General features: G+C 34.4%; 1 protein-coding gene, 1 non-coding gene and 1 pseudogene across 11 annotated transcripts; all 3 read left to right on the forward strand.

Annotated features, from left to right (window-relative positions):
- Nucleotides 1-344: 344 nt before the first annotated feature.
- On the forward strand, nucleotides 345-26,467 carry CD55 (CD55 molecule (Cromer blood group)). Of its 10 annotated transcripts, none has more exons than XM_036238197.1 (11): nucleotides 355-601; nucleotides 1,339-1,524; nucleotides 3,132-3,323; nucleotides 3,699-3,798; nucleotides 4,853-4,938; nucleotides 15,898-15,951; nucleotides 17,110-17,193; nucleotides 20,286-20,306; nucleotides 22,373-22,445; nucleotides 24,441-24,543; nucleotides 25,414-25,490. In XM_036238197.1, the coding sequence occupies exons 1-10, from the start codon at nucleotides 505-507 to the stop codon at nucleotides 24,538-24,540; spliced, it is 993 nt and encodes a 330-aa protein (XP_036094090.1). In that variant the 5' UTR covers nucleotides 355-504; the 3' UTR covers nucleotides 24,541-24,543; nucleotides 25,414-25,490. The 10 variants fall into 10 exon arrangements, 4 of the variants coding, with proteins under 4 accessions (XP_036094090.1, XP_036094089.1, XP_036094091.1 ...); XM_036238196.1 differs by having other exon boundaries at nucleotides 364-601; nucleotides 15,898-16,002; XM_036238194.1 differs by having other exon boundaries at nucleotides 365-601; nucleotides 15,898-16,053.
- On the forward strand, nucleotides 5,404-5,510 carry LOC118614942. The gene has a single exon (XR_004956173.1). It is a non-coding gene; the product is annotated as a U6 spliceosomal RNA (small nuclear RNA).
- Nucleotides 19,180-19,298, forward strand: LOC118614941 (annotated as a pseudogene).
- Nucleotides 26,468-27,907: the final 1,440 nt, after the last annotated feature.

Genomic DNA, 27,907 nt, shown 5'->3' on the forward strand with positions numbered 1-27,907 from the left:
CACCCGCACCTACCGCTCAGTTTTGCAGCATCAAGGGGGCTTAACGTCCTCTTAAACTAATTCAGATTCCTGGGGACCCAAACCTGCACCACTAGAACCATTCCCCTCTCCTCCGTGATCGCAATTTTTAGTTTACTTATAAAAACAGATACTTTACATTCCCAGATGGCAGCTGATTGCAGGCCCCGCCCTAGTAAAGCGAAAGGAAAAGCCCCAGCGTCTGGCGCGAGGGAGCTCACCTTCCTAACCAGGACCCCTCTCCCTAGTCGAAGGTCTCTAGATGCCAGTGACGCAAGAGACCCCGCCCTTGCCCCACCCAGAACGTGGTGCAAACAAACTTCTTCTCTTCGCCCCACCCTTTGGTGATTCAGGCACCACCCAAGGCGCTAATTTAAATTGACTTTCAGAACAAGCTTTGCAGCAACTTTACAGCTTCTTGCTTAGCCAGTGTGTTCTTGTTACCGGGGCCGCCGAGTCCCGGTGCGGGGTCCGCGTTCCGGCGCCATGAGTCCCGCGTGGCCCGGCGCCCGCGCGGTGCTGCGCCTCGGCGGGTTGACCTTGTTGTTGCTGCTGCTGCTGCTGTGTCCACAGGCTGCTCGGGGTTGGTAATGGCCGGGCATCCAGCCCAGCTGGGCGAACGCTCAGGCTGTGTGGGAGGGGCTGGGTCGGTTTAGGTCTGGGAACTAGGGGTGTGGGCATCCGTAATTGCTCCTGTATTACTTTACCTTTAAGACTCAGAGCTCCTACTGGCACGATCCCACGGGACAGGAAGGGGATCTCCCCTCCTAACCACAGTTAGGGGTCTTGGTGGCGTGGCTTTAGGAGCGAGGAGTGGAGAGTTGAGAAATCACCGGCTGAGTATGTGGAGCAGCCAAAGCATGGGGAAGCCGAAAGGCAGCGCTCAAATAGAGTAAATTGTCAAACTCTCAACATCTCTTTAAGGGTGGGAGGCCAAATAGCTGACCACTCTCGCCTCTAAACAGAGGCCAGCCTTGTGCAGCACAGGGCGCTAAAGTTTTTCACATCTCCAGGGGTAACGTTTCAAAGGGGCATTTGTCTTTATTGTGTGCCTAGCAGCAGTATCTAGGCAGAGATAAATACTAAACCACTTAAAAAAAATAATGAAGGGGAGGGGTTTATTCTCAACTTATTTTAGCCTTGAATTAATTGACAAAACGGGAAGCCTAGCAAGATCTTGGTATGTCAGTTCTGCGCTGGATAAGGAATATTACCCGTACGTCAAAAAGCGTTGCCGCTCCCTTATTAGCCTTGGGAAAGGAATGTTTCAAGGAGTTGAAAAGTGATATTTACCTCAGTTACATTTTTTTCCTCTCCTAGGTGACTGCGGCCTTCCTCCAGATATACCTAATGCCCAGCCAGATTTGGAAGGTCTTACAAGTTTTCCTGAACAAAGCATAATAACATACATATGTGATCCAGGCTTTATAAAAATTCCTGGCCGGACAGACTCAGTGATCTGTCTTAACGGCAATAGATGGTCGAATATCACAGAATTTTGTAATCGTAAGTTCATTTCTTTTTAGGAAGGTTATGGGAATGGAATGTATCTTGTTAAAATTTATCCCTCTTCAGAGTGACTGGTAATTGATAGTTTTCTAATATTAAACCCCAGGGTATACCTGTTGGCACTTCACACTCCAGCTAATTGATGGCATTACTTCCTGAAATAGGTCCTGTTTCTCCATTAACAGATTTTTCTGTTTTGTTTTCCTTTGTTTTGTTTTCCCCTAACACTGCACCCCTGAACTGACTAACAGAAAATAAACAATAGCTACTGTTGTTTAGGGAGTAAATTATATATGAATATGGTTGGCAATTACTTTGAGACATATAACATGGGTGCTCTGTTTTCTTAAATTTCATTTTCTAAAGTAGGACTTACTAAATGCAACGCCATGATGGCATTTTAAAAAAATGTCTCTATATTTACCTAAAAATCTATGCATAGCCCTATTTTAGCTTTGACATGTATGAGTAGGTATAAGGATAAGACTTGTTTCCTGTCTTTGAACAAGTTGGAGTAATAGGAAATACAGAAACTACTACAAATATTTTTTGAAACCAGGTATGAAATGGGCTTTAACTTTTTGTTATCTATCTGCAATAGAAAGTAGTAGGTTGAAGTACATAAGCCTTTGCATGGGTATTGTTGTGGTGAGATCAAATCTAAGACGCATGGAGCCAATTGAGATGAATTGTGAGCCTTTATTAGCTGGCTGTCTAATGGAAGCTCGGCGTGATCTCTTCTGACCCTGCATGGTAGAGTCAGTCGCCGGCTGGCTAATAAAGGCTCACAATTCATCTCAATTGGCTCTGTGGGTCTTAGATTTGATCGTACTACAACAGGTATCATGTTTCAGAATTTATAAGGCTTCTACATATGTTACTTCATCTAATCCTCCAGACAACTCCATGAGGTAAGTGTAAACCCACCCTCATATTACAGTTGAAGAAACAGGCACCCAAAGCTAAATAACTTCCTTGAGATCAGCAGCTCTTGTGCAGAAGAGCCAGAGCTCAAACTGGAGTCTTCTGACTATAAATCCAACACCTTTTCCACTCTGCCACACCTCTATAAATTTAGGTTTGCCCAGATGTTTAAAATTTATAAACACTTATGTACACATTGGCTCATCTGATCCTTGTCCCCATGGATTATTGTGAGAATTAAATGAATTTGTGTGTGTAAAGCATTTAGAAGTAGTTAATAAATATTAGATATTATTGTTACTGTTGTTGTTGTCCAGGACATTACCCCAGGAGTCTGGAAATATCTGTTGTCATCTACCCCTGTGCTTCATGGGGCAGGGTAAGGGAACCAGTATTTATTGAGTCAGTGCCAGGAAATTTAAATAGGTTATATATTCTGAACTGTGGGCATAGTGAAATCTATGTACTAGATCTATTTCACAGGCCTTTAGTAATCAGGAAATGAAAGCATATGTGTGAATATGCTTGATACACTGTAGATATCATAGGGATAGTAACATAGTTAAATACCAAATGTATACAAAGAAGTACAGAAAAAAGGACCAAAAAATTCCAAGTAATTAAGTAGAGATTGTAAAGTGATATTATTTTTTTGTTTTTGCTTTTATTAATACTTTTAGGTAGCTGTAATGTTCCACCCACGCTACTTTATGCATCTCTGAAAAAGCCTTATAACCAACAGAATTATTTCCCATTGGGTTCCATTGTGGAATACGAGTGCCGTTTGGGCTATAGAAGAGAACATTCCCTATCAGGAAAAATAACTTGCCTTCAGAATTTTATGTGGTCCGAACCAGATGAATTTTGTAAAAGTAAGTATAATTTTAAAGAGTATTATTAATCCTTTTGTGTTTGTGAAAAAAGTATTTCTTCCTTTATTCATGCCGGAAGTCTATGTATATGTATTATTCAGAATAATTCTTAAAAGAACCATTAGAGTTATTTTAAATTAGGCAGACTAAATATTTGTGAGATAGGAATATTATTTTACTCGTAGATTTCACATTTAATTAGTTTAAGGTTACCTTTAATGAAATAAGTATTCTATATATGTTGCTTTTTGAAAGTTATAAAATGAAGGTGGGATTTAAAAAGTCTAAAAATAAGAGATTATCAGTGGTTCAGATGATAAATTTGCATCGATGTGGCTGAGAATTTAATGGAAAAAAAATTGTATTCTCTTCTAGGAAAGCCATGTCCTAATCCTGGAGAAATAGAAAATGGTCATATAAATATAACAACTGACATATTATATGGCTCATCCATCACCTTCTCATGTAACACAGGGTAAGTTTTTGCACATTAAACACTATATTTAACAAATGAAAAAACAAATTAGGATGTACAATGGAAATTTTTAGATTAGTGGCCAGTATTTACAAGCTAGTAGCAATAAAACAACCCCTCTATTCAAATATTTTTTCTCATGAGTTCATCACAGTTAAATTTAGTAAAATGTGGCAAGAAAGAAGATTTCTCATACCACCACATTTTTTTAGTTCCTAGATTTCGGTATACATGTGATTTATTATAAAATTGTAAATGTGATTAGTAAAGGAAAAACTTGTAATATATTGATGATACGTGGAGACATTAAATCCAAGTATTAAATAAGAAACCAGTCTTTCATTTACCTAAATAATTGATTTGTGTGTGTGTGTGTTTTTTAATATGCTACCAACCCATTATAAAATATCATGGCTTAAAAACATTTATTTCTAGTGTGAAAATGCCATTCTGATTTAATGTCTTTTATAAGTTTTCTGTGTGGAGAAAAGGAATTTACTCATTAAGTATCATCAGTGTGCCAGGCAACACTGCTGGAAGCTTCATATTCATTTTCTCATTTAATATCTACAAATCAAATTATGATACTTTACTCTGTGCATGTCCATTTTTTATAAAATAAAAATGTCAGTTTCACTTGTCATCTGTACTAAACACAGATGTTTGGATAATTAATATCATTAATATCAAATCTTAGAGTTCTTCGAACCCTTTAAATATAAGTATATTCTATTATTCCGTGAAGCCAATGTTGATCTTATAACTCAGAAATATAAAATTTTCAAGCATCTATATCATTTTAAAATGTTCTAAAACACTTTAATATTCTCTAACATGTGCCTCACCGAAATAAAAAATATTTTCCACATCTTATACTTTTTTATCTTTTGGATGTCACCTTTTAAGATTTAATTTTTCCTTTTTCTTTAAACTGACATATGAACTTTTATCACTTATTTTGTTTTGTCTCCATCTGCTGGTATAGTAAATATTTTAAGATTATATTCTGGAGAATTTAAGGGGACTCAACTTATTTTTTCCCCTCCTTGTTTAGGTACGAATTAGTTGGTGAAACTTCTAGTTACTGTGTTCTTGTGGGAAAAACTCTTGTGTGGAGTGATCCATTGCCAGAATGCAAAGGTAAGACTGAAGAAGTTTAAGCTCTCAGGTTGCAGGGCTGAGTAACGAATGATGAAGTCCTTTCTGTGCATTAAGAATTACAGTGTATATATGTAGTCTCCTCATTTTCTAATGTGTGTCTTAGCCAATTTAAACACTTTTATTTTTAACATTCTTTAATTTATTAGCTGTAGGGATAAAGAATTAAAAACAATCTAAGGTTTATATTGTGTTTGGTTATTTAATATCTTACTATTCCTTCTAATGGTCAGCTAAAATGATATGGAAGTTCCTTGCCTAAGACCCAGCCTTTCTCAAATGGGTGCCCCCTTCTTGCACTGTAAGGGGCCTCTGATGCACATAAATGGACAACTAAGTCTACACACCCATGGCATATCTGCTATGATCCTTATCCTCACTCTCCTGAACTTTGGGCTACAGGTATGCACATCAGCAGCACGGACCATCCTCAAGAATACAGACCATGTGCTCCCTTTGGAAGCACACATGTTAAAATTGAAACAATACAGAGAAGATTAGTATGGTCCCTGTGCATGAATGACATGAAAATTCGTGAAGTGCTCCATATTTAAAAAAAAAAAAGACTATGGACCAGCAGAAAAGGCCCTCTCAGGCCTGAAAAGGATGTTGGCACAGGAAATTCTGGGTGCCAGTCCCTGAAACATGATTTAGAATGGGGTGGGGAAGGAGCTCTCATGGAGCACATCCTTTCAGCCCTGCAAATACCTTACTTAGCAGAGAGGGGCACAGCCACAGGAGGGCCGGAGTACGGCCTTTGAAACCGGGAGCTAGGGCAGGAGTCCCACTTGCCTGAGTTAAAGGTGATACTGATTGCAGTGGCTTCCAACTTCCATTCTTGCACTCTATTGTTTCATCTATACTTTACCAGGGTGAAGCATTTGAAACACAAATGTGGCTTGTTTTTCCGTCTTAGAGCCTATTAGTGTCTTCTCATCACTTACAAAGTTAAAACTCCTTAGCATAATGTACAAGGCTAGCCATGGCCTACCTACTTCTCCACACTCATGTCTGCCCCTTGTACTTTATGCTCTACCTATGTATACTGCTGTAGTTTTCCATGTTTTATCATGCCCCCCACAACACTCTTAATACTATACTACTGCCTCTGCCTGAAGTAACCTTTAGTCCCTTCTTGCTTGACTGGCTGGGTTTTGTTTATTTCTTATTGTCTCATGCTTCTGTGATAACCTTTGCCATTTTGTAGTGAAATTACCTCTTTGAATCTCTTTCCCATTATATTTAAAGACAGAGAAACAATACTTTATCCAGTTTTCCACTTTTATTTATAGAACAATGTCCAATATGTTTTAGGTGCTTAGAAAATGTTTGAACTGAACTGATGGTGGTATGTGTAGTCTCATACACCCTCGCCTAGTATAAATCAGATTAGCTTGTTCTTGCTCCTTGCTTAGATCAATGGCTTAAAGTAATTTATAAATTTGGTAGTATGTTCTGGGTACTTAAAGGTATTTGGTGTAATATAATTTGATGTACACATGTACTCACATTGCTTTCCTGCTTAAAAAAGAAAAACAACTTCTTGGCTCTAGAGAATGTGGCATCATTGCCAGGGGGAGGTATCTTTTTATAAAATAACTAGAGTAACTCTGCTTGTATATGTTTTACAAATTCAGCTGCTCAGTAGGATTTACTTTAAATAAAAGGCTTTGAGTCAGTGCATGTTTACAGTTTTTTATCCTAAAGATCAAAATCTAATTCTGATATTTGAGACCTTTTGCTTTACCCAAATCATCGATTTCTGTTTCCAGAGTGCCACTTGACTTCCTAGGGGGCCCTTCGTTTGGCATCATTTCCCCATGGAATGACCAGCAGTGCCTTCTTTTCTGCTCTGTCTTAGAAGAGTACATCTTTAGGTTTAAACTCGAGTTCCGTTTACTCCCTAAACTCTCTGCCCTTGCTTTTGTCTCTGAATTCTTTTACTCTTTCTAACACCAGTTTGATACATAACATGTGCAAACTTAATTTGTTATTTTTACTTTACATGTATTAGAACATCATTGTGGTCATGAGCACATAATGCATTTCAGTCAACAATGGACCACATACACAGCAGTGGTCTCGTAAGATTATAATGGAGTCTAAGTGTGTGATAGGCTATACCATCTAGGTTTGTGTGAGTGCACTCTATGATGTTCACGCAATGCTGAAATTGCCTAACAATGAATTTTACAGATCGTATCCTCATCGTTAAGCTACACGTGACTGTCTTTCTACAAATTGGTTTAAAAATTAGTGTTCATGTTTTACAACATTTGTTTTCAAAGCTCCAAATATACTATCCATTACTTAATGTGTTTCTTTTTATAAGCATCTCTCATTGATTGATAATGCTGAATTTAGTAAAATGGTAGATTTTGATTTTTACAGTATTTAACATATTTTAGTCTCTGTAAAAATACCTAGCCAGTTTTACTCATTTAAAATACACTAAAATTTTTTTTAAAGAAATTTTTTCTCCAGAACCACAAGAAAGTGATAGTGGAATAATTTAAGAGCAACAGAACACTTATGTGTATGGACAGTCTATGACACGTAAAGGTACTAAAGGCTTTACTCTGATCAGAGAAAACTATTTATTATACTCTAAAGTAAAAGATGACTAAGGAGAATGGAGTTGCCCACACCATCTGAATGCCAAACTAAGCAGTTTCCATAGTTACAAATATTTTTTTATTTTACTCTTATGTCTCTGTATGAGCTTCAGAGAGTCTATGGACTCCCTGAGAAATGAATATAAAATATTGTACATATGTATATTTGCATTTTTCTAGAGTGGGGGTACAATTTGTATCAGAATCTCAGAGGGGTCTCTGTGACCTCCAAAAAAAGAAGAACCACTGATGTGGGTAACATGTGTTAATATATAAAAAAATACATACATGACATATATGAAAAAAATACATGTATGCACACTCATACATACATATATATAGTCTCCTGTTTTTACTAAACCAGCTTAAATGTGTTTCTTTTTAAATTTAAAAAATTTTTCAAGTTAAAAAAAAAGATTTCCATCCCTTCACCACGCCACCTCCGCCCAACCCCCACCCATCGCCGCCCTTCCGCAACCATCAGTTTGTCCTCTGTGTCTATGGGTCTGTTTCTGGTTTGTTTTTTATTCATTCATTTTTGATTTTTTAATGCTATATATAATTGAAATCACATGGTATGTGTCTTTCTCTGTTTGACATATTTCACTTAATGCTAGGTTCATCCATGCTGTCACGAATGGCAAGATTTCATTCCTTTTTATTGCCAAATAGTATTCCATTGTATATATTTGCCAAATCTTTTTTATCCATTTATCTATGGATAGACATCTAGGTTGCTTCCATATCTTGGCTATTATTAGTAATGCTGCAGTGAACTTAGGGATGCACATATCTTTTCGAATTCTTGTTTTACTTTTCTTCAGATAAATATCCAGAAGTGGAATTGCTGGCTCATAGAACAGCTCTATTTTAAAGTTTTTTGAGGAGCCTCCATACTGTTTTCCTATAGTGGCTGCACTAATTTACAATCCCACAAACAGTGTACATGGGTTCCCTTTTCTCCACATCTTCACCAGAACTCGTTATTTGTTTATTTATTGGTGATAGCCATTCTGTCCAGTGAGGTGATATCTCTTTGTAGTTTTAGTTTGCATTTCCCTGATGATTTAGTAATGTTGAGCATCATTTCATGTATCTCTTGGCCATCTGTATGTCGTCTTTGGTTCAACGTCTATTCAGGTCCTCTGCCCATTTTTTTATTTGGAGTGTTTCGTTTTTTCTTTTAAATTGTATGAGTTCCTTGTATTTTTGGATATTAACCCCTTATCAAATGTATCATTTGAACAGTATTTTCTTTCCTTCAATAAGTTGTCTTTTTGTTTTGTCGATGGTTTCCTTTGCTGTGCAAAAACTTTTTAGTTTGATGTAGTCACGTTCGCTTATTTTGGTCCCCTTACCTGAGGGGATATATCCAAAAAGATATCGTTAAAAACAGTGTCAAAGAGTTTACTGCCTATGTTTTCTTCTAGTTTTATGTTTCAGGTTTTACATTTAAGTCTTTAATCCAGTTTGAGTTTATTTTTGTATATAGTGTAGGAAAATGCTCAGTTCAGTTTTCCCAACACTACTTATTGAAGAGACTGTCTTTACCCCGTTGTATATCTTTGCCTCCCGTGTCATAAATTAATTAACTATATAAGTGAAGATTTATTTCTGGTCTCTATTCAATTTCATTGATATATATGTTTTAATGCCAGTATCATGCTATTTTCATTATTTTAGCTTTATAGTATGGTTTGATATTAAGGATACCTACCACTTTGTTCTTTCTCAACATCTCTTGGGCTATTTGGGGTCTTTTGTGGTTCCATATAAATTTTAAGATTAGTTGCTCCAATTATGAGAAGGATGCCATTGGTGTTTTAATAGGGATTGCATTGAACCTGTATTTTCCTTTAGGTAGTAAGGACATTTTAACAATATTAATCCTTCCGATCTGTGAACAAGGCATATCCTTTCATTTATTTGTATCTTCTTTAATTTCTTTCTTCATTATCTTACAGTTTTCAGAGTATAGATCTTTTATCTCTTTGATTAAATTTATTCCTAGGTATTTTACGTGTTTTTGATATCATTGTAATCAGATTATTTTCTTAATTTCTCCTTCTGATTGTGTGTTATTGATATATAAAAATGCAGCTGGTTTCTATTTATTGATTCTGTGTCCTGCAACTGAACTGTGCTGAATTCATTTATTATATATATATATATATATATATATATATATATATATATCACATTTGAGGAGTCTTGAGTTTTCTGTATATAATATTATATGCAAATAATGAGAGTTTTACTCTTTCCTTTCTGGTTCAGATGTCTTTTATTTCTTTTTTTTTTTTTATTTAATTGCTGTGGGCATCTCTGTATTGATTCTGATCTTTGAGGGAAAACTTTCAGCTTTTCACCATTGAATATGATATTAGTTGTGGGTTTGTCATATATAACCTTTATTATGTTGAGATATGTTCACTCTATAGCCACTTTGTCGAGAGTATTTTTTAATCATAAAACAATGTTGAATTTTGTCAAATGCTTTTTCTGAATCTATTGTGATGATCATACAGTTTCTATCCTGTATTTTGTTGATGTGATATATCATGTTGATTGATTCATGGATGTTGAATCATCCTTGCATCCCTAAGATGACTCCCCCGTGGTCATGCTGTATAATCCTCTTAATGTATTGTTGAATCCAATTAGTCAATATTTTGTTGAGAATTTTTGCATCTATGTTCATCAAGGTAATTGACCAGTAATTTTCTTTCTTTCTTTCCTGTCTTTCTTGTCTTTCCTGTCTGTCTTTCTGCTTTCTTTTTCGTTCTTTTTCGGGTGTTTTCCTTTCTTTCGTGTACTTTCTTTCTGGGACGTTCCTTTCTTTCCTTTACTTTCCTTCTTTCTGATTTCCCGGGTGCTCCTTCGGTCATCCCTCACTTTCGAGGCAACGTTTCCTTCCTTTCCGGCATCCTCCAATCCGTTCCTAGGGAGGGACATGGCGTCGCAGGCGGTTTCCATTCGCTTGGACAGTCCATTGTCATTCTGTCTTCCGGGCCGGATCCTCCTGTACTTTCAGTGCTCTCTTCCTTTCCTCTGTTCTTCCTCTCCGCTCCTCTCTCCTAGCCCTCTCTCCCCTTCCTTCCTTCCTTCCTCCTCCTCCTCCTCCTCCTCCTCCTCCTCCTTCTTCTTCTTCTTATTATTATTTTAATGTCTTTGTCTGGTTTTGGTTAAGAGTAATGCTGGCTTCATAGATTTGCTTTCTCATCATGTTACTTTCAACAAGTTAATATAGATATCTCTGTTTATATGTGTATATAAAGTAATTTATATTATCCAGTTAGGAGGGAATATTAGATTGACCTGAGGGATCTAGACAGTGATCATACATGTGTGACAACTGAAAAAAACTCTTGCTTAGCTGTTTACTTCATTGAATTACATTCATTTTTCTGTCTCCAGAATTATTCTCTCTCATTGACCATTCTTTCTTCTTCATTCTTCTAGAATTTCCCCCTCAATACTCTTTTATACCTTTGCTGTACTCTCAGAATATTTAGAAATGCTTTTAAAATATTTTTGAAAATATATTTAGAGGATCAGTGAAGTTGGATTGTAAAACTAGACAGTACCAGTAGGTGGCATTTATTTAAGCACTGTCATATTTGAATGCTAATATGACTCAAGCAAGTATGCTTTTATAATTATAATTGAAATTCTATTAGGATGAATTTTTAAATATCATAGCTTGAAAAGATAGATTTTTATTATAAATGCTATACATAAACATAGTGAAGTAATATGAAAACCATGTGGATAAGTATAAAATGAGAAAAATTTTCTCTCCCTAGTCCTCCCCTCAGAACTAACCATTGTTTTCAAATTTTTATGTTTTAATCTAGAAAATATAAACAAACACACATATATGTATTTTTCTTTTTAATAATATCAATTGTATGGATATATTATTTACTTAGCCAGTCTCCTATTAAAGGGAATTTAGCTTTTAGGTTTAGGTTTCTAATTATTATTACAAAAGATACTAAGACAAATATTACGTGTATCTGTTCATTGCACATGTGGAATAAATTCCTTACAGTATCATTACTGTATCAAAAGTATATGCATTTAAACTTTTGATAGACGTTACCAGTGTTGTTTCCAAAGAAACTACCAATTTACTCTCCCACCAATATTGCATCATTGTGCTGATTCTTTACACAGTTAATGATAGTGGTTATTAGGATATAAAGACATGACAATGTAAGTAGTGAAAATTTTATTATTGGAATTCATTTAATCATGAGTGTTGTTTGATATATTTTTCTTTTTAATTTGGCCATTTCACCCACTTTATACTTATTTTCCCCTGTTTTATTAAATCATCAGTTCTTTAGAGCTTATAGCCTATGGTAGTAGCCAAGTAGGCCATGGCAGGCCAATGCTCCCTCCCATTACAATAACTAACAAACCTGGGTGGATTTTTTTAAATTGTATTTTTAAAAGCATAAAATACATCTGTGGAAACAGCTAAGACTGAATAAACTAAAATTCCTAGGGGTGGAGAGTGAAAGCAAACCATTCTAAAGTGCCCTGGGCTGAAGATCCATCTTGACTCAGATAAAAGACCGCTTCTAGGAAAGAGAGAAACTAGCAAAGCTTTTAATGGCCATGGTGGGTGATGATAATACAGTATAAATTAAAGTCATCAAATGCAGACCCAAGGGCCTTTTGTTGATTTCTGTGGCTGTATGTGAGACTGGGGAGCTAGACCCAAAGCTTCCAAAGTACAAAATGAAGTTTCTCTGAACCTTATGATATTCGGACAACAAATACCCATCAGAGGAACAGGCCTGTATCAAGCACATAGCCAGTCTTCCCCTGAAGACGTTGTGTCCATTTTGAATATTGCTAGTCTAGGGGACTTCTGAAGGATGAACCTGGATCTCCCACAATCTCTGGGCTGAGGAAATAAAGACCCACTAGGCTGTCAGTCAGAAGCCCAGAAGGGCCACTCCCAAAATGCAGATGCAACAGCAGAAATAGAGTGAGTCTCCCCAGAACTGTAACCCAGCTCAGTCATTCATAGGATGAGGATGTGATTACCTCCAACCAATCTGCCTACCAGAAAAGGGCACCCTCTCTTTGGAAGATCATATCAGCTGAATGCTTTATATACAATATATGGCATACAATAAAAAAATTAATAGACATGGAAAGAAGCAAGAAAATATAACCAAATCAGGAGAAAATGAAACGAGATAAGATAAAGACTTTAAAAGAAGTAATTAATATGTTTAAGGTATTAAAGGAAAAGATAAATAGAGAACTTCAGTGGAGAATTGGAATCAAAAATAGAGTAAAATAGGTATTCTACAACTGGAAAATATAATATCTGAAATTAAGAACACAATAGGTAGGTTTAACATGATTTGGATATAGCAAGAGACAGTATTAGGTATTGTAAGAAAAGTTAATTTAAAAATCTCTAAACTGCAGTGCAAAGAGAAAAAAAAGAATGTAAAATATGGATAAAAATCAGATATTTGAGACATGTTAAACTGTTATAACATATGTTAGAAAAAAGGAGAGAGAGAGGGAAGGGCAGAGAGAGAGAAGAAGGAAGGGAGGGGAGACGGGGAGCGAGAGAGAGAGAAAGAAATAGAAGCAAGAACAGCAGAAATATTCAAAGAGATAATGTGAATTTTCCAAAGCTAATAAAATACATCAACCAACAGATTCCAAAAGCTCTTAGGACTCTAAGCAGAACAAAAATAAAATCATTTCCAGGAACCTCATAGCAAAAGTTTGGAAACTCAAAGCAGTAATAAAACCACCAACATGCAAAAACAGACATCGTCATCTTCAAAGGAGCAACAATATAAAATGGTTAACTAACTTTTCAACAAAAATTATGGAAGCCAAAAGACATTAAGAGGAAATCTTTAAAATACTGTAAGAAAATTACCGCTCACCTAGAATTCTGTTCCAAGTGAACATATCCTTTAAAGCTGAATCAAAATAAACATATTCTCATACAAAAACTAAAGGAACTTGTCACCAGTGAACCAGACCTGCACAGAATGAAAAACTAAAGGAAATCCTTCAATTAGAATGAAAACAATCCCATGGAAAACATGAAAATGCCTGAAGAGGTGAAGAACAAAGGCAAACGTAAATGAATACTGACTTTACAAAAGAACAAATGCAACATCTTTTGGGGTTTGAATTAGATGTAGAATACAAACATAACAATGGCAACAAACCAAGAGGCAGAAAGAAGTAACTTGAATTTAAAAGTGACAAGGTTCTAGCAGTACTAAAAAGTGGTAAAAATATTAATTTGCATAATTGACTCATAGTCTAATATATTTTGTAATCTCTAGGGTCATCATGAAAATAATAGTAAAGAATGTATAAATCACAAGCTAATAAAGGAATGAGAATGAATATTTAATCCAAAAGGCAAAAAGAGAGAAAGAGAAACAAAAAGAAACACAAAACAGATGGGTGGAATAGAAAACTAATACTAATATGTTTGATATAAACCCAACTATATCAGTAATTACATTAAGTGTGATTTGACCAAGATTGTCAGACTAGATTAATAAAATAAAACTTAACTATCTTCTGTTTATAAGAGTCACAGATTAATAAGAACACTGAATAGGCGAAAGTTAAGGATGGAAGAATATAGTATACAGAGAATTACCAGAAGAAAAAAAAAACCTGATGCAACTATTAATATCAAAGTATACCTTAAAATAAGATAGTTCATAATGATAAAGGGGTCATTTCAGCAGGAAAGTATCACAATTTGAAATCTATGCACTTGAAAAAATAGCTTCAATCTGTATGTAGCAAAAATGGCAGAAAGAAAAATAGACAAATCCACAATTATAGTTCTAGGATTCCACATACCTATCTCAATAGCTAACAGAGCAAGCAAACAAAAAAAAATAGTAAGACTGGAGAAGATATAAACAACAATTAACTTAAAAAATTGACAGGAGCATCGAGCCCCATAAAGATACATAGCAAACTAGTTTCAAATGTACATTGAACTTTGATCATATGTTGGGATCTAAATCACAGTACATTTCAGAAGATTGAATAATTCAGAACATGCTTTCTGATGACAGTGGAATTAAACTAGGCACCAATTAAGAAAAAGATAACTAGAAAAGTAACTTCCAAGAGATTTAAACTATATAGCATACTATCCTCTGGATCAAAAATGAGAACTAACTTAGTAGAACAAAGAATAAATTTTATATATGATGATGTTACATGAAAAGTCTATGTAAAAACTACATTTACGTTAATAATATATATATATATATATAATTTTTTGAATGCCTGCTAAGTGCTGTGTTACTTGCAGTGTTTTACTTGAGTTATCCCTTATAGCATCTCGTGAGGTCAGTAAAGAAAACAGTGACAGGACCTCTGAGCAACTAGAGCAGAATGAAGTACTGGATGATGTAACATGTTTCTTTAGGGACAGACACTATGTGAAATAACTTCCTGAAATTATTTCCCTTCTTCCTTACAGTAATGTTATAAAATCTATTTTTATGCTTATTTTACAGGTAAGAAAACTAAAGTTTGAAGGGATTACAGAACTTGGTCTAATATGTGGCGAAAAAGGCTTACTTCATCGAGAGGGAGTTTGTATAAGCAACCCAGGGTCAAACAGCCACTGAAAACCTAAATTTCACTCTGTCGTTATTGCGATTCCTAGAATAGGATCTTAACTGAAGTTGTGCTTCAGATATTTGTTAGCGGACTTAAAATCCAAAGGGGCACTAAAGTAATATATGTAGAATTGCTAAACAGCACAAGAAGAGAAAAAGAGAGTTATTTTATTCCAATCGACTTTATTACTTTGAAAAAGTAAAACAAAACAAGTTGCCAAGGTCACTAACATGTCCTGAAAGCTCTGGAAAAATAACTGTGTTGTGATTATTATCTCTGTTAGTCCAGCAGTTGCATCCTGCTGGTCTTTGGTCTTAGCATGTGAAAGGAAGACAATTTAAGAAGGAAAATATCTGTATTTGGGGTGTGTCATAGAATGAGATCACTATGGACTCTGAGTTTCGTTTTCTTTCTTCACACAGAAAACAGTTTAAGTACCTCAGTACAACTTTGGTGTATTTAGTTTTCTGTAGGTGTAATTTATATTGAAGCAGAATCAATGTAACTTTTCAGGTTCTTTTGAAATGCACAATAAGATTTGGTTTCCTAAATGTATATTTAGGTGTTTTAGGGGCAGAAAGAGAAGAGTCATCAAGTTAGTAATTGGTTCCTAAATCTTAACTTGGATAGCATTATTTAGCTAATTTTTTAAAAACCTTTTTCTCCTCCACAGAAATTGTGCATGTCACACCAACTCCTCAGAAACCCACTACAGTAAATGTTCCAGGTACTGTAGTCTCATCAGCTTCTCAGAAACCCGCTACAGTAAAAGCTCCAGGTACAAAGTCTACACCAACTCCTCAGAAACCCACTACAGTAAATGTTCCAGGTACTGTAGTCTCATCAGCTCCTCAGAAATCCACCACAGTAAAAGCTCCAGGCACAAAGTCTACACCAGCTCCTCAGAAACCCACCACAACAAATATCCCAGCTACAGAACTCTCATCAGCTCCTCAGAAACCCATCACAGCAAATATCCCAGCTACAGAACTCCCATCAGCTCCTCAGAAACCCACCACAGTAAAAGCTCCGGGCACAAAGTCTACACCAGCTCCTAAGAAACCCATCACAACAAATATTCCAGCTACAGAACTCCCATCAGCTCCTCAGAAACCCATCACAGCAAATATCCCAGCTACAGAACTCCCATCAGCTCCTCAGAAACCCACCACAACAAATATCCCAGCTACAGAACTCCCATCAGCTCCTCAGAAACCCACCACAACAAATATTCCAGCTACAGAACTCCCATCAGCTCCTCAGAAACCCACCACGGCAAATATCCCAGCTACAGAACTCCCATCAGCTCCTCAGAAACCCATCACAGCAAATATCTCAGCTACAGAACTCCCATCAGCTCCTCAGAAACCCACCACAACAAATATCCCAGCTACAGAACTCCCATCAGCTCCTCAGAAACCCACCACAGCAAATATCCCAGCTACAGAACTCCCATCAGCTCCTCAGAAACCCACCACAGCAAATATTCCAGTTACTAAACTCCCATCAACTCCTCAGAAACCCACCACAGCAAATATTCCAGCTACAGAACTCCCATCAGCTCCTCAGAAACCCACCACACCAAATATTCCAGCTGCAGAAGCCATATTGACTCCTATAAAAACCACTACAATAAACTCTTCAGCTATAAAGGCCCCACTAATTCCTCAGAAACCAATCACAACCAATGATTCCACCACAACAGCCAAAATATCCCCTGTATCAAATGCTCTATCTACAAAGAGCCTACCTGCAGCCCAGACTCCCATCATGGCAAATTCTTTTGCTACACAAGCCAAAGTAAAACAAAAATTTACAGCTGCCCATGCCCTCGTGAGTAAGGGTCTCCATACAACACAAAGACTGACCTCTGCTCATATTACAGCAACACAGAGTCAAGCTGTTCCACAGGAAACCACACCTTTTCAGACAAGAAGTCCAACGAAAGGCAAAGAAACCCTTCCTGTAGGTGAGTTGACACTGATCAGGTTCCTGAGCATGGATCTCATGTGCTATGGTGGAAATTTCAACTTGACCAGGATCGCAGAAGTGAATAGGCTGTGATTTATTGTAGCCTGAGTTTGTTTGTACTAATGTTCTGGACTTTCTTCAGAGGCAGAATTGGGTTGTGTTAGGGAAAATTTTTAAAAAGGAAACACTTTGCAGTAAGATAGAAAAAGTTTCGGCCCCACGTAAAATATTGCTAAGTTAAGGTTGGTGCAGAAATTCTGTTTTCTATATTAGCTTTAGGGAGTCATTGAATTCTTCAAGACCCTTCAAAGAACAAAATATGTACCATCCTTAAGGTTGATTTCTGGGTCTGGTTTGTTGAGAGAAAGCTAGATACACATTCTTCAAGCACGCCGAAGGATCCTTCCAGATTCCCTCAAGTTGCTAATTTGGTAAAGCATCACAACTGTGTCTTCTAAGTAAAAGAAAACTCACTTCTTTGTGGTAGTTCATATTAATACAGGGCTCTTTAAATAAAGGCATACATATATATATGGAACAAAATATGCTGTAGACTTCAGAAATACCTGTTGTGTGAATAAAATGAAACCCCTCTTATTAATTCACACTGCTCCAGGCCACCAGGATGTCTTCTTGTTTCACAGCTTGCCTAATATATAGCCATTTTTGTAGCATTCTTGTTTTCCATTCTTGTTTTTTTGTTGTTGTTGTTGTTGTTGTTCCTTGGAAAATCGCAATAGAACTGAGCCAGGAAATAATTTTTTAAAAACTATTTTTAACATTTTCATTGCAGTCAACACACATATAGAAAACTGCATATAACAATTATGCATGGCTCAATAATTTTTCTAAAGCAAATATTTGCATAACCACCGCAAACGTCAAGAAATAGGACATTAGCAGCCCCTTGGACTTGCCCCTTCACTTTGCAGAGGCTCTTGCAGAGGCTCTGTCTCCTTTCTGATGTCTCAAGCCAAGTGAGATTGTGACTTTCTCTCCCTACACCATGTGGCCTGGGCTTTTCTCTCTGATATGTGTATGCAAATCCCATCCCACACAAATCTCATCTCTCTCTTGACTTCAGTCCATTTCCTGTGCTTGTTAGTTTGTTCTCTGGGACCTTCAAACCGTTATTATTGTTTTTCAGTATTTTGCCCAGATTTGCTATGTTGAGGTCTATTTTGCCATTACCCAGAAAACCTTTAAAAATTTAAAACACTACAGATACTGTTGTTTAAATTTCCTTTGTATATTTATTTTCTCCATTATATATAAAGCCAAATATACACAAATACTCAAAATCTTACCCTACATAATCCCTTTCTCTAAAATGGGAGCTTCAATTCCTGCCTGCTTTTGGTCACTTCAGTGGCATCAAATAATTATGTTTTTAAAAATTGTTTTACAGATTATGACCATATTTTCATAATGGTTTCATACATTTCATAATTGTCATCTTCAAGCCTATTTTGCCATTACTTGGATAATTTTAAGAATTTGACCATCATGGATATTATTGTTAAAGCTCCTTTGCACATTTTCCCACTCCTGTTTCTCTTGCCCTAGGCAGTTAAGCCCTGAGGTTGGTGTGCAAGCTTTCTATGTTTTTATTCTTATGCTACATATATGTATCCATAAGAAGTACATAATATTGTTTTGTATATTTTTTAATAATTTACATAAACAGTATGTCATGTTTTCATTATCTAACTTGACTTTTTGCACTCGCCATTGATTTTGTTTCTTACGTTGCTACATTTAAATTTAGTTCATTAATTTTAACACTTGTATATGGTTATTGACTTCATAAATTTTTATTACTCTTTGGGCCAAAAAGTTTTAGGTTGAATATACCCAGTTTTTTTCATAAGGCAGGGGAAGAAGAAATGTTCACTTTACTTAAATTTGTTATAGAGCTAACTTTGTTGAAATATTTTTTTATAAAAAAATACAAGATAATTTAACAAGTTTAAATTAAACTTGAGTCTACAGCCATGCCACGCTGAACATGCCGATCCTGTCTGATCTCGGAAGCTAAGCAGGGTTGGGCCTGGTTAGTACTTGGGTGGGAGACCACCTTAGGAAGACTGGGTACTGTAGGTGTAAAAATATTAAGAAATAAATAATAAAAACAAAAATAAATTAAACTTGAATCAATTGTTAAAATAAAAATATGGCCGATGTTTGGTATCATATTTCTTTTGTGAAATTAGTTTATTCTTTAAATGTCATACCATTTCTTGATCTTATTGAAGAAAAAAAAATGATAGTGATCACTTACTGAGTATGTACTGTAGTGGCATGTACCATACACCTGCCATTTGTTGTCACTAGTCCTTACAAGAGCCTTACAAAATAAATACTTTCAGTTTCATTTTATAGGTGATGAATTGGAATTTAGAGATTAACTGGTATGATTCATCTACAATGCATAGTTAGTTAATAGGAAGAAAATTAGAGCTTAAATATGTATTCGTCAGCTCCAAATTCTATACTTCTGCTATGCAATATTGCCTATTCTCAATGGTACTTTGAGTAAATTTGTTTACTACTTAAAGGCGCAATGTATTTATTATTATAAATATACTTATCTGAAAGTAAAGCTAAAGTTACGTTTTCACTGCTTGATTCATAGTTATTGAAAGATATAAACAATAAGGTGATATGGTCATTTAAGTTTTGATAGAGTCTGCTGAAAGAGACTTTAGTTTCTGATAGTTTCTTGATCATAGGATTGGATAAGCAGTTACTCTTTAAGCTTTGGAATTTGTTATTTGCCACTGTCATATAACCAAATATGCACAGTGTTTCAGTAGTCACTAACTCTTACTGTGTTGAATAGATAAAGGCCTTGGTGTGTATGTTCATAATGTAAAATTGTTTTCATAAACGATAATTATTTCTTTTAGTTATGAAAATCTGAATTTTGAACTTTCAGATACTATATATACATGTATATGTGTATATATATACATATATATGTATATATATATACATATATATATACATATATATATATTAAACTACTGGGAAATCAATGACTTTTAAAACGTTTTATTTTTGTAATTTTTTTTTTTTCTTCTTCTTTAGGGGCCAGCACCATTGTATCTGGTAAGTTTGGCTCTCCAGCAGTTAAAAGAAATTGTCATCACTGTTGGATAAAGAGTCAATGTTCCTGCAAGAGAACATTGTTTTTTATGGATTGTAGGAATCCTATCAAAATATGGTATTGTAGGAATCCTATTAAAACAGGATGTTTATGGGTAACAAAAAAAAAAAACACAGGTAAAAGAATTTTATCGATGTTTTATAAACACCCTTTAAGTATTCGGTATGTTCCTATTTCCAATCATGTCTTGTTCCAAGCTAATTTTAAGAAAACTTCAAATTATTGGGCCCAGTCAATATATTATTGAAAACCTGTTGTCTCAATATATCATTCTAGGGGCTAAAGAACCATGAGAAGGAGACAGTTATTAATACAATTTCTATCTTCAAGTATTTTATAATTAATTATAAACTACTTCTTGATCATTTCTAGTTTCTGTCTTACTCCAAATAAAACAGTTCTACCTTTGATTATATCCTCTTCTTTTTCTATTCCCTGTCAGTGATTTAAAGCAAAGTTATATTTAAAAAATATTTCACTGCTATAGGTATGAGGCCAAAAACATATATCCATTTTGCAATTTCTCATTTGGCACAGTCCCTTTTTTTTGTTCATAAATATATTATTTGATATTATGTATTAACAAAATTAATAAACTTCTGAAGAAGATGGTAAGAGAAATGTTTGTTAAGAAGCAATACAGTTAATTTCCTTATTGATAAGTAATGTTCAATAGAAAATACACTTTTAAAAGAATGTATATTTTTAAGTTATGACCTTATAATTTCATGCATGAATGAGTTATCCAAGGGACTATAAAGCTGTAAGCAGGTATTTTGAATATTTTTATTTGTTATTATAATTCTCTTATATTTTGAATAATCCTCTCCTAAGTTAAAAAATTTATATTGAGAGATTCAAACAGTTGGAATTCAACTTGTTCATTATATATTTTAAATAGGAATAAATGTATTTTAAATGAAAATCTCATGATTTAATGACTTAATATTGACAAAAGTTATGAGTTTAATTTATGAGCTTTTTCTCACCTGCTCAGTAGTATTCAATGAAGTTTGAAGTGCTTATTATTTTCTCTGAAATTCTTGAAATATATACTAAGCAATTTCCCAGAAACCTTTCCTTAGGGTTAGTTGTAATTCTAACTTTTGCTCAAAAATAAAGAAGAACTTCTTTCCTCTTCAGTCAGACATATGGCAATATTTTCCTTTGTGATCCTATACTTGTAAAATATAAACCTGAAAATTATCTTTATTTTTTACATTTATTATGTGAATTAGGTCACTTTTCTTACTTTAAAGATAAGCAAACTCTCTCTAGTGCAAGGAAATTGCTTTTATTATAGTGCCATGTAAATGAATAATACATATAATATTACAACTTTGGAAGTATTTTAGCTGAGAGGACTGTGATTTTGCAAGATTTATAACTTGCCAAAGTTCACACAGCTATCAAGTGCTTAAACAGAGGCAGATGACAAGGTTCTCCAGCACTGGGTACTTGAAAGGCTAGAAAAATTTTTGCCCTAGTGGCAGGACAAGAAACTGCACAACTCAAATTTGACTTTGCAAGTATTGCTTTTTCCCCTCCATTGCTTAAATCCTGTATTGTGACATTCAAAAGTCCCGTACGAAGATTAATAGGTCAATTGAAGGAATATTAAAGAAAAAGTTAGAGAATATTCTGAAATATCTAACATACTTTCTTTGTATCCTTTAACTATCATATGCTTATTTACTTACGCTTTATATCTACCTGAATATTGCATATATTACAGAATAGCCCAAATTAAAGTGTACTTTCAGGAATCCTGAACCATCAGTGGTGATTTGAAATGTGTACAATGCTGATAAAGGGTCTTCACTGTGTATTATTACCTGTCTACATCCTCAAACTTATAACACAAGGAAGCCATATACAGAATATAATTTTCGTCTTCTACATTTTCTTTAACTTGCTTCATAACCAGTATATCATTGTGAAATTACACTGTAGTTGTAATTGCTCATGTTTCTATTAACTATATTACCAATTTCTTTTCCCCCTCAAGGACTTGTTGCTGTTACTATAATAATTGGTTCCCTAATTCTAGTCAGAATTTTCTGGGACTATGGAAAATCTGGGTGAGCAGAAATTCTGATGATTTGAAAACATTTATTCTTAGCTTCTTTCCAATAAAACTTATATCATGAGTAGATAACTCTCTTAGCTTAATTGTATTTTTTGACATGCTATCTCTTTATTCCTTTTGTCTGTAATTACTACCCTGTATAACCCGACTTTGTGTTTTTTTTTTAATTTCTCAATACTTTCAAGGAGATTAATAACATTTCAAAGGAAAATAATTTCAAAGCCAAAGTCTCACTTGGTGAACAGTTAATCAACTCACCTTTCTCCTTAGTTCAATTCATGGTAGCATGAGGGTTGTACAGGAGCAAAGAAATGTAGGAAAAGCCGACTTCTAACCTATTTTTAAATTGCCTGTGACTGGGTCTTTTTCTGAATTGTATTTATTAATGCATGCCAATCTAGCAAAAACAGACCAGTGGTTAAGAGGGCAGGTTCTTTAACCTGACTACTTGCTTCGATCCTGTGTCTATTTTTTGGTGCTATGTGACTGTGAGCTACTTAACCTTTCTATACCTCAAATTTCTCATTTGTAGAGTGAGAGAACCTACCTCATGGGATTGCTATTTGTAAAGAGGTTAGAACATTGCTTGGCATGTGGCAAACCCTCAAATGGTAAAATAGTAACACATAGGAAAACAAATCAGTATTATTTGAAAGATCTGACCTGTGTCAAATATATGTATAATATGTATAATGTCATGGTTGGCTCTGACATTATACTTAATATAATCTGTAGACAAATAGGATTATTTAAATTAATCCACTTCTGATATCTTATAGATTTTACTGTTTAGAAAACTTTAATTGTGGAGTTTATATAAACATGAGTTATTTCTCAACTGTCCTAATGCCTATATTTTTATTAATTAAGAACAATTATATTTTAATGCTGTTACTAAATTTCCTGTTTTAATTCTTTGAGTTATATGAGTTATCTATTTTTTGCCCTAAATAACTCTTTTCTTAAATTAACAATATTGTTTAAGACTGTTATAAGCAAAAGTATGCGAATGTTCTTTAAGTCATTAAAGATTTAGTCTTTTAGTAAAAATATTTGACCATTAGGTCCTGGGTTGTTTGTTTGTTTGTTTAAAGTAGTTTTTACAGATACTTGTTTACTGCAATAAAGTAGTCTAGAGGTGATAATAGTAAATGTAGTAAAATATAACTTTCTCTTCAGATTTTTCAGAAACTTTTTGAGAATGTGCTTTAGAGCCCAGCAAAATTGAACAGAGTCATATAAAATGAGTTGGTACAGGTACCTCAACAAAATTACTCTGGCAAAAAGTAAACTACCCATTTTATATACTTCCTTGCATTCATTCCAGCCTTCATTTTGGATCAGAGCATTCATTATCAATTTGCCTTCCAAGGCCAGTGCCATGGTGCTCTCTAGGTGAGAGGGGATAGAAAGTGATGAGTTTATAGAGTGCTCTATCTCTTGGTGAAACATTGGTAAAATAATTTGCCATGATATTTTTAATAGGATGGAAAGGGCTGAAACATAGAAGGAAAGAATATTTGTTTAGAATTTCATTGGGGTTGTGCAGTAAACTTAATTCTCCTATTTCTGAATAAGAGGAAATTCACGCAAACTCCTAAGAAAGAATTTGCCTTTTTCATGTGCACTTAAAAACCACTCCACTTTCTTTCTTGAGAAGTATAAGCTGTTGAGGGGAAGAGCTAACTTTATACATTTCTGGTTATTCTGATGTCATATTGATTTAACTAAAATTTTGATCTTTATGAATTCAGGGGAAAGAGTTAATGAATGTGAAGATGATAAGGTACCTTCTTTACCTGGTGATCCTTTGTATTTCCCTATCAAAGGTTTATTTACTTTTTCTTTTTTTTTTAGAAGTTTTGGGTTTGAATGATAAATTTGAGTTTATAAAAAGGATATGATTTTAAGAATATTGCTAGTATTGCTTTTTGATTCAAATTAAAATTAAATAATTCAATTAGTGTTTTCTTTCTCTACTATTCAGCTCTTATTACACACATGAGAACAACAAAGCATTAAATGTTATGTTTCATAATTTAACTGTGACTGCTGATGCCTCAGAAGTAAGACCTGGTAAATTATAAAAGGTATATGGTTCTATAAAATCACCTTGCTATGTCTTGCAACTTGTCTGTCAATACAGTTGGCTCAGGATTTATCTGTGACTATTAGAGGATAATAGAGGCTTAAAACTCTATTATTGTTAGTGCTGTTTTTCTTTGTTGAATGAAAGACTAACATATTAAGTCTGTCATTAGTATGACATGTCAGTTCTCGACTCTTCAGCAATATGCTCATCATCTCATCCCGTGTTTTCACTCAGTTTATTGTAATGACTAAATGCTAGCAATGCCACAAATATTTGGCAAAAACAAGAGGTTGATACATTAGGGCTTACAGATAAGGATGTCTTTATTATGACTATTTGCATCATGAGATGATTGGCTCATATTGTATTTATTTCTCCTTTATGCTTGACAGCTTTTAGAGTTTCTGGTGTTTAGAAAATATTAATATTTGTTTTAAGGTATCTTTTATAATTCCTGTTTATGGATCTTATAAGATATGTTGTTACACAAAATTATTACACAAAGGTAACTTCATGTAAATAAATGTATCTGTGAAGCTTTGTTGGTGTCTTTTCACAGGTAGTCATCAAGGGGTTCTCAATGACTTTTAATGTGAAAGCATCTGAATTGATTCTAACTTGACCACTTGATCGCCAAAACTAAAAACGCTTAACTGTTACATTTTAGTTGGTGTTGCTATAGCTACTAAACTCTGACTCTGTGCTGACCAAGGTTACCCATACTCTATAACTTTCTAATTTTGCATTGTTTGGCACTCCAAACTAACCCATTAATTCTTCATGGTTTAAAACATAGTAAATAAAGAATTAATATTTATCACCAGTATGTAAAATTATTTTGATTTTAGCTTTTTCTTTTAACTTTCAGGACACACATTTATAACATTGACTGTTTTGCTTATGACGCTAGCAACCATTGGCTAGCTGACTTAGCCAACGAAGAAATAAGAAGAAAGTACACATGAATACAAAGAATGTTTCTAGTTTTTTATAAGTTTCTGGAGACATGGACACAATCTATGCAGTAGTGCTCTTCGTTGTACACATTAGCATTCCTAAGGTGCTTAGGAACGTTAACAAGGTGAAGAGAAAAGAATCTGTCCTGGAATCACATTCTCAATACTCCTATGCCTTGAAAATAGAAAACTCGCAAGACTGAGAATGATTATTTTCCTAAATGTGAAGGAAAGTGTAGAGATTTGTTCATGCTTAGGAAATGAGCATGAAGAAAAAGAAATATGACTTTTTTCCACTACATATATAATAACGTTTTAACTTACAAAGGAAATAAAAAATTTAAAATGTTAATTGGATTTCGAAAATAAACAATGATGATATTGCCCAATCTCTTTCAAACAAAATTGCCAAAGAGAGATGAATCTCATTGTAAAATAATAATTATTGACTCTAAAGCATTTTTATCTTATTCCATTAAAATGAGTCTGAATATGTTGGTAAAATATTTTAAATGAAAAACATGTTAATGATCCAGAGTTAAGTATCTTAAATTAGTTGGTGGCAAAGGAGAAGTATAGAATGAAGAAATAAATTTTTTGTTGTCACACAATCACAGACAATGAACTAGGACTTAGCCCCTTACCTGTAAGCTGGATCAGCTATAATTTTAATTTTTATTTTTAGAACAATCTTTATTTGTGTGTAAAAAAATCCTGTGAAAGAGTAAAAGGATGGAAGGCGTATTAGCTTAATGTTTTAAAAGCATCCAGAGATATAATATTAATATAAGAAAGATTCTATATTTCTGAAGTAAATTATAAATCTTATTCTTTTGTAATGTTAAGATTATTTATATTAATTTTTATCAGTGAACACACTGGTTTTACATGTATAATAAAAAGTTCAAGAAGATATGTAAAGAAAAATTTTTCCTAAATGAAATAAATAATTGATCATATTCTTTATCTCATGTGGTAATTGAAATTTATTTTCCTAAATATAATGTGATTTTTATTTATTTTATTATTTATTATTTTATATGCCTACAGCACCTGGTCTTCCTAGGTAGTCTCCCATCCAAGTACTAAACAGGTCCAACCCTGCTTCGGGCTTTCATGGACTGTGGCTCTACTAGGGTGTGAATCCAGGACCTTCTGCATGTAAAGCAGACGTGCTAGCTGCTACACTGTGGAACTACATCCCTAAACAATTTATTTTCAAATAAGAGATTCCCTTCTGCCTCTCATAAGTAGTTTAGAATGCCGTCCTTTTGGTTATCCTAGTGTAAAACATTTTTGGCACTATATTGTACTTTCTCAAGCATGTCATATTTTCTCGTATTAGAGTGTTATATTACTTGTTACTGATTTACCTAAAGGTAATCACATTAATTTCTAGATTCTTAATATATTCTTGTCATCTTGCCAGTTATATTTTAAATGTTGGACTAGACTAGAATATACACATAACTAAATTTAGCAATAATTATTTGTCATATTGTTTTACCATGTCAAAGTATTTTAAATTCCATACACATCATGGCATTTCACTGTAAATACTTCAATATGTATTTCTAACAATAAAGATATTTTTTCTACCTAGCCACAAACATCAAAACTAACAAGCGTAACAATTTTCTAATGGTTTCTAATATTAGAAAATTGTTTTTAACTGTGCTAAAAGCTCCGTTAATAGGTACATATTCACCTACTAATTCAGTCATTTGTTAAATAGGAGGGCCTGTTCTGCCTGTGATAATCTGGTACTTCCTGGAGTAGTAGCAAAGATAATTATTTTCTATCCTGAGGACTACTGTGTGCAGGTTATTATGTGCTGGATGCTGAGGTTACCAAGTTGACAACAACACAGTGTCTGCCCTCAAGTTGCATATAGTCTACCACAGAAAGACCAAAGTGATATACTTACTGAGAGAAAGAATGCAGAGTTATAAGTGGTATAGTAATGACCTATACAGAATACAGCGGTCCCTGAGATGTCTTTGCTAGGTACATAAGTGATGGGCAGGGAGATATTCAAGACAGGATGTGAACTGAAAAGGACAAGTAGATGAGGTTCACATGGCAGCACTGGGGACTGCAAACAGTGCTACACGCTTGAAGTAGGAAAGGCTTGGAGAGAGGACTACAGAGTGTCGTGTGTTTAGTGTAGAAGTTAAAATGATAAATTCTAAATATTCTGCCTTGGTTAAATTACAAGTTGGGATCAATGGGCACAGGTTTATAATAGCAGGAATTTTAGATGTTGGTAAATACTGAACTTTGAAAGTATATTGATTTAGCCTTTATATCTTATTACTTAGATAAGAGTAAAAGCTGAAAAAATATTTAACAATCAGTTATCTTACAATAATAATATAAACAGTAGGTATGTTGGGGTAATAGTAT

The sequence above is a fragment of the Rousettus aegyptiacus genome, unplaced genomic scaffold, assembly GCF_014176215.1.
Source record: "Rousettus aegyptiacus isolate mRouAeg1 unplaced genomic scaffold, mRouAeg1.p scaffold_m13_p_22, whole genome shotgun sequence".
Lineage (NCBI taxonomy): Eukaryota > Metazoa > Chordata > Mammalia > Chiroptera > Pteropodidae > Rousettus > Rousettus aegyptiacus.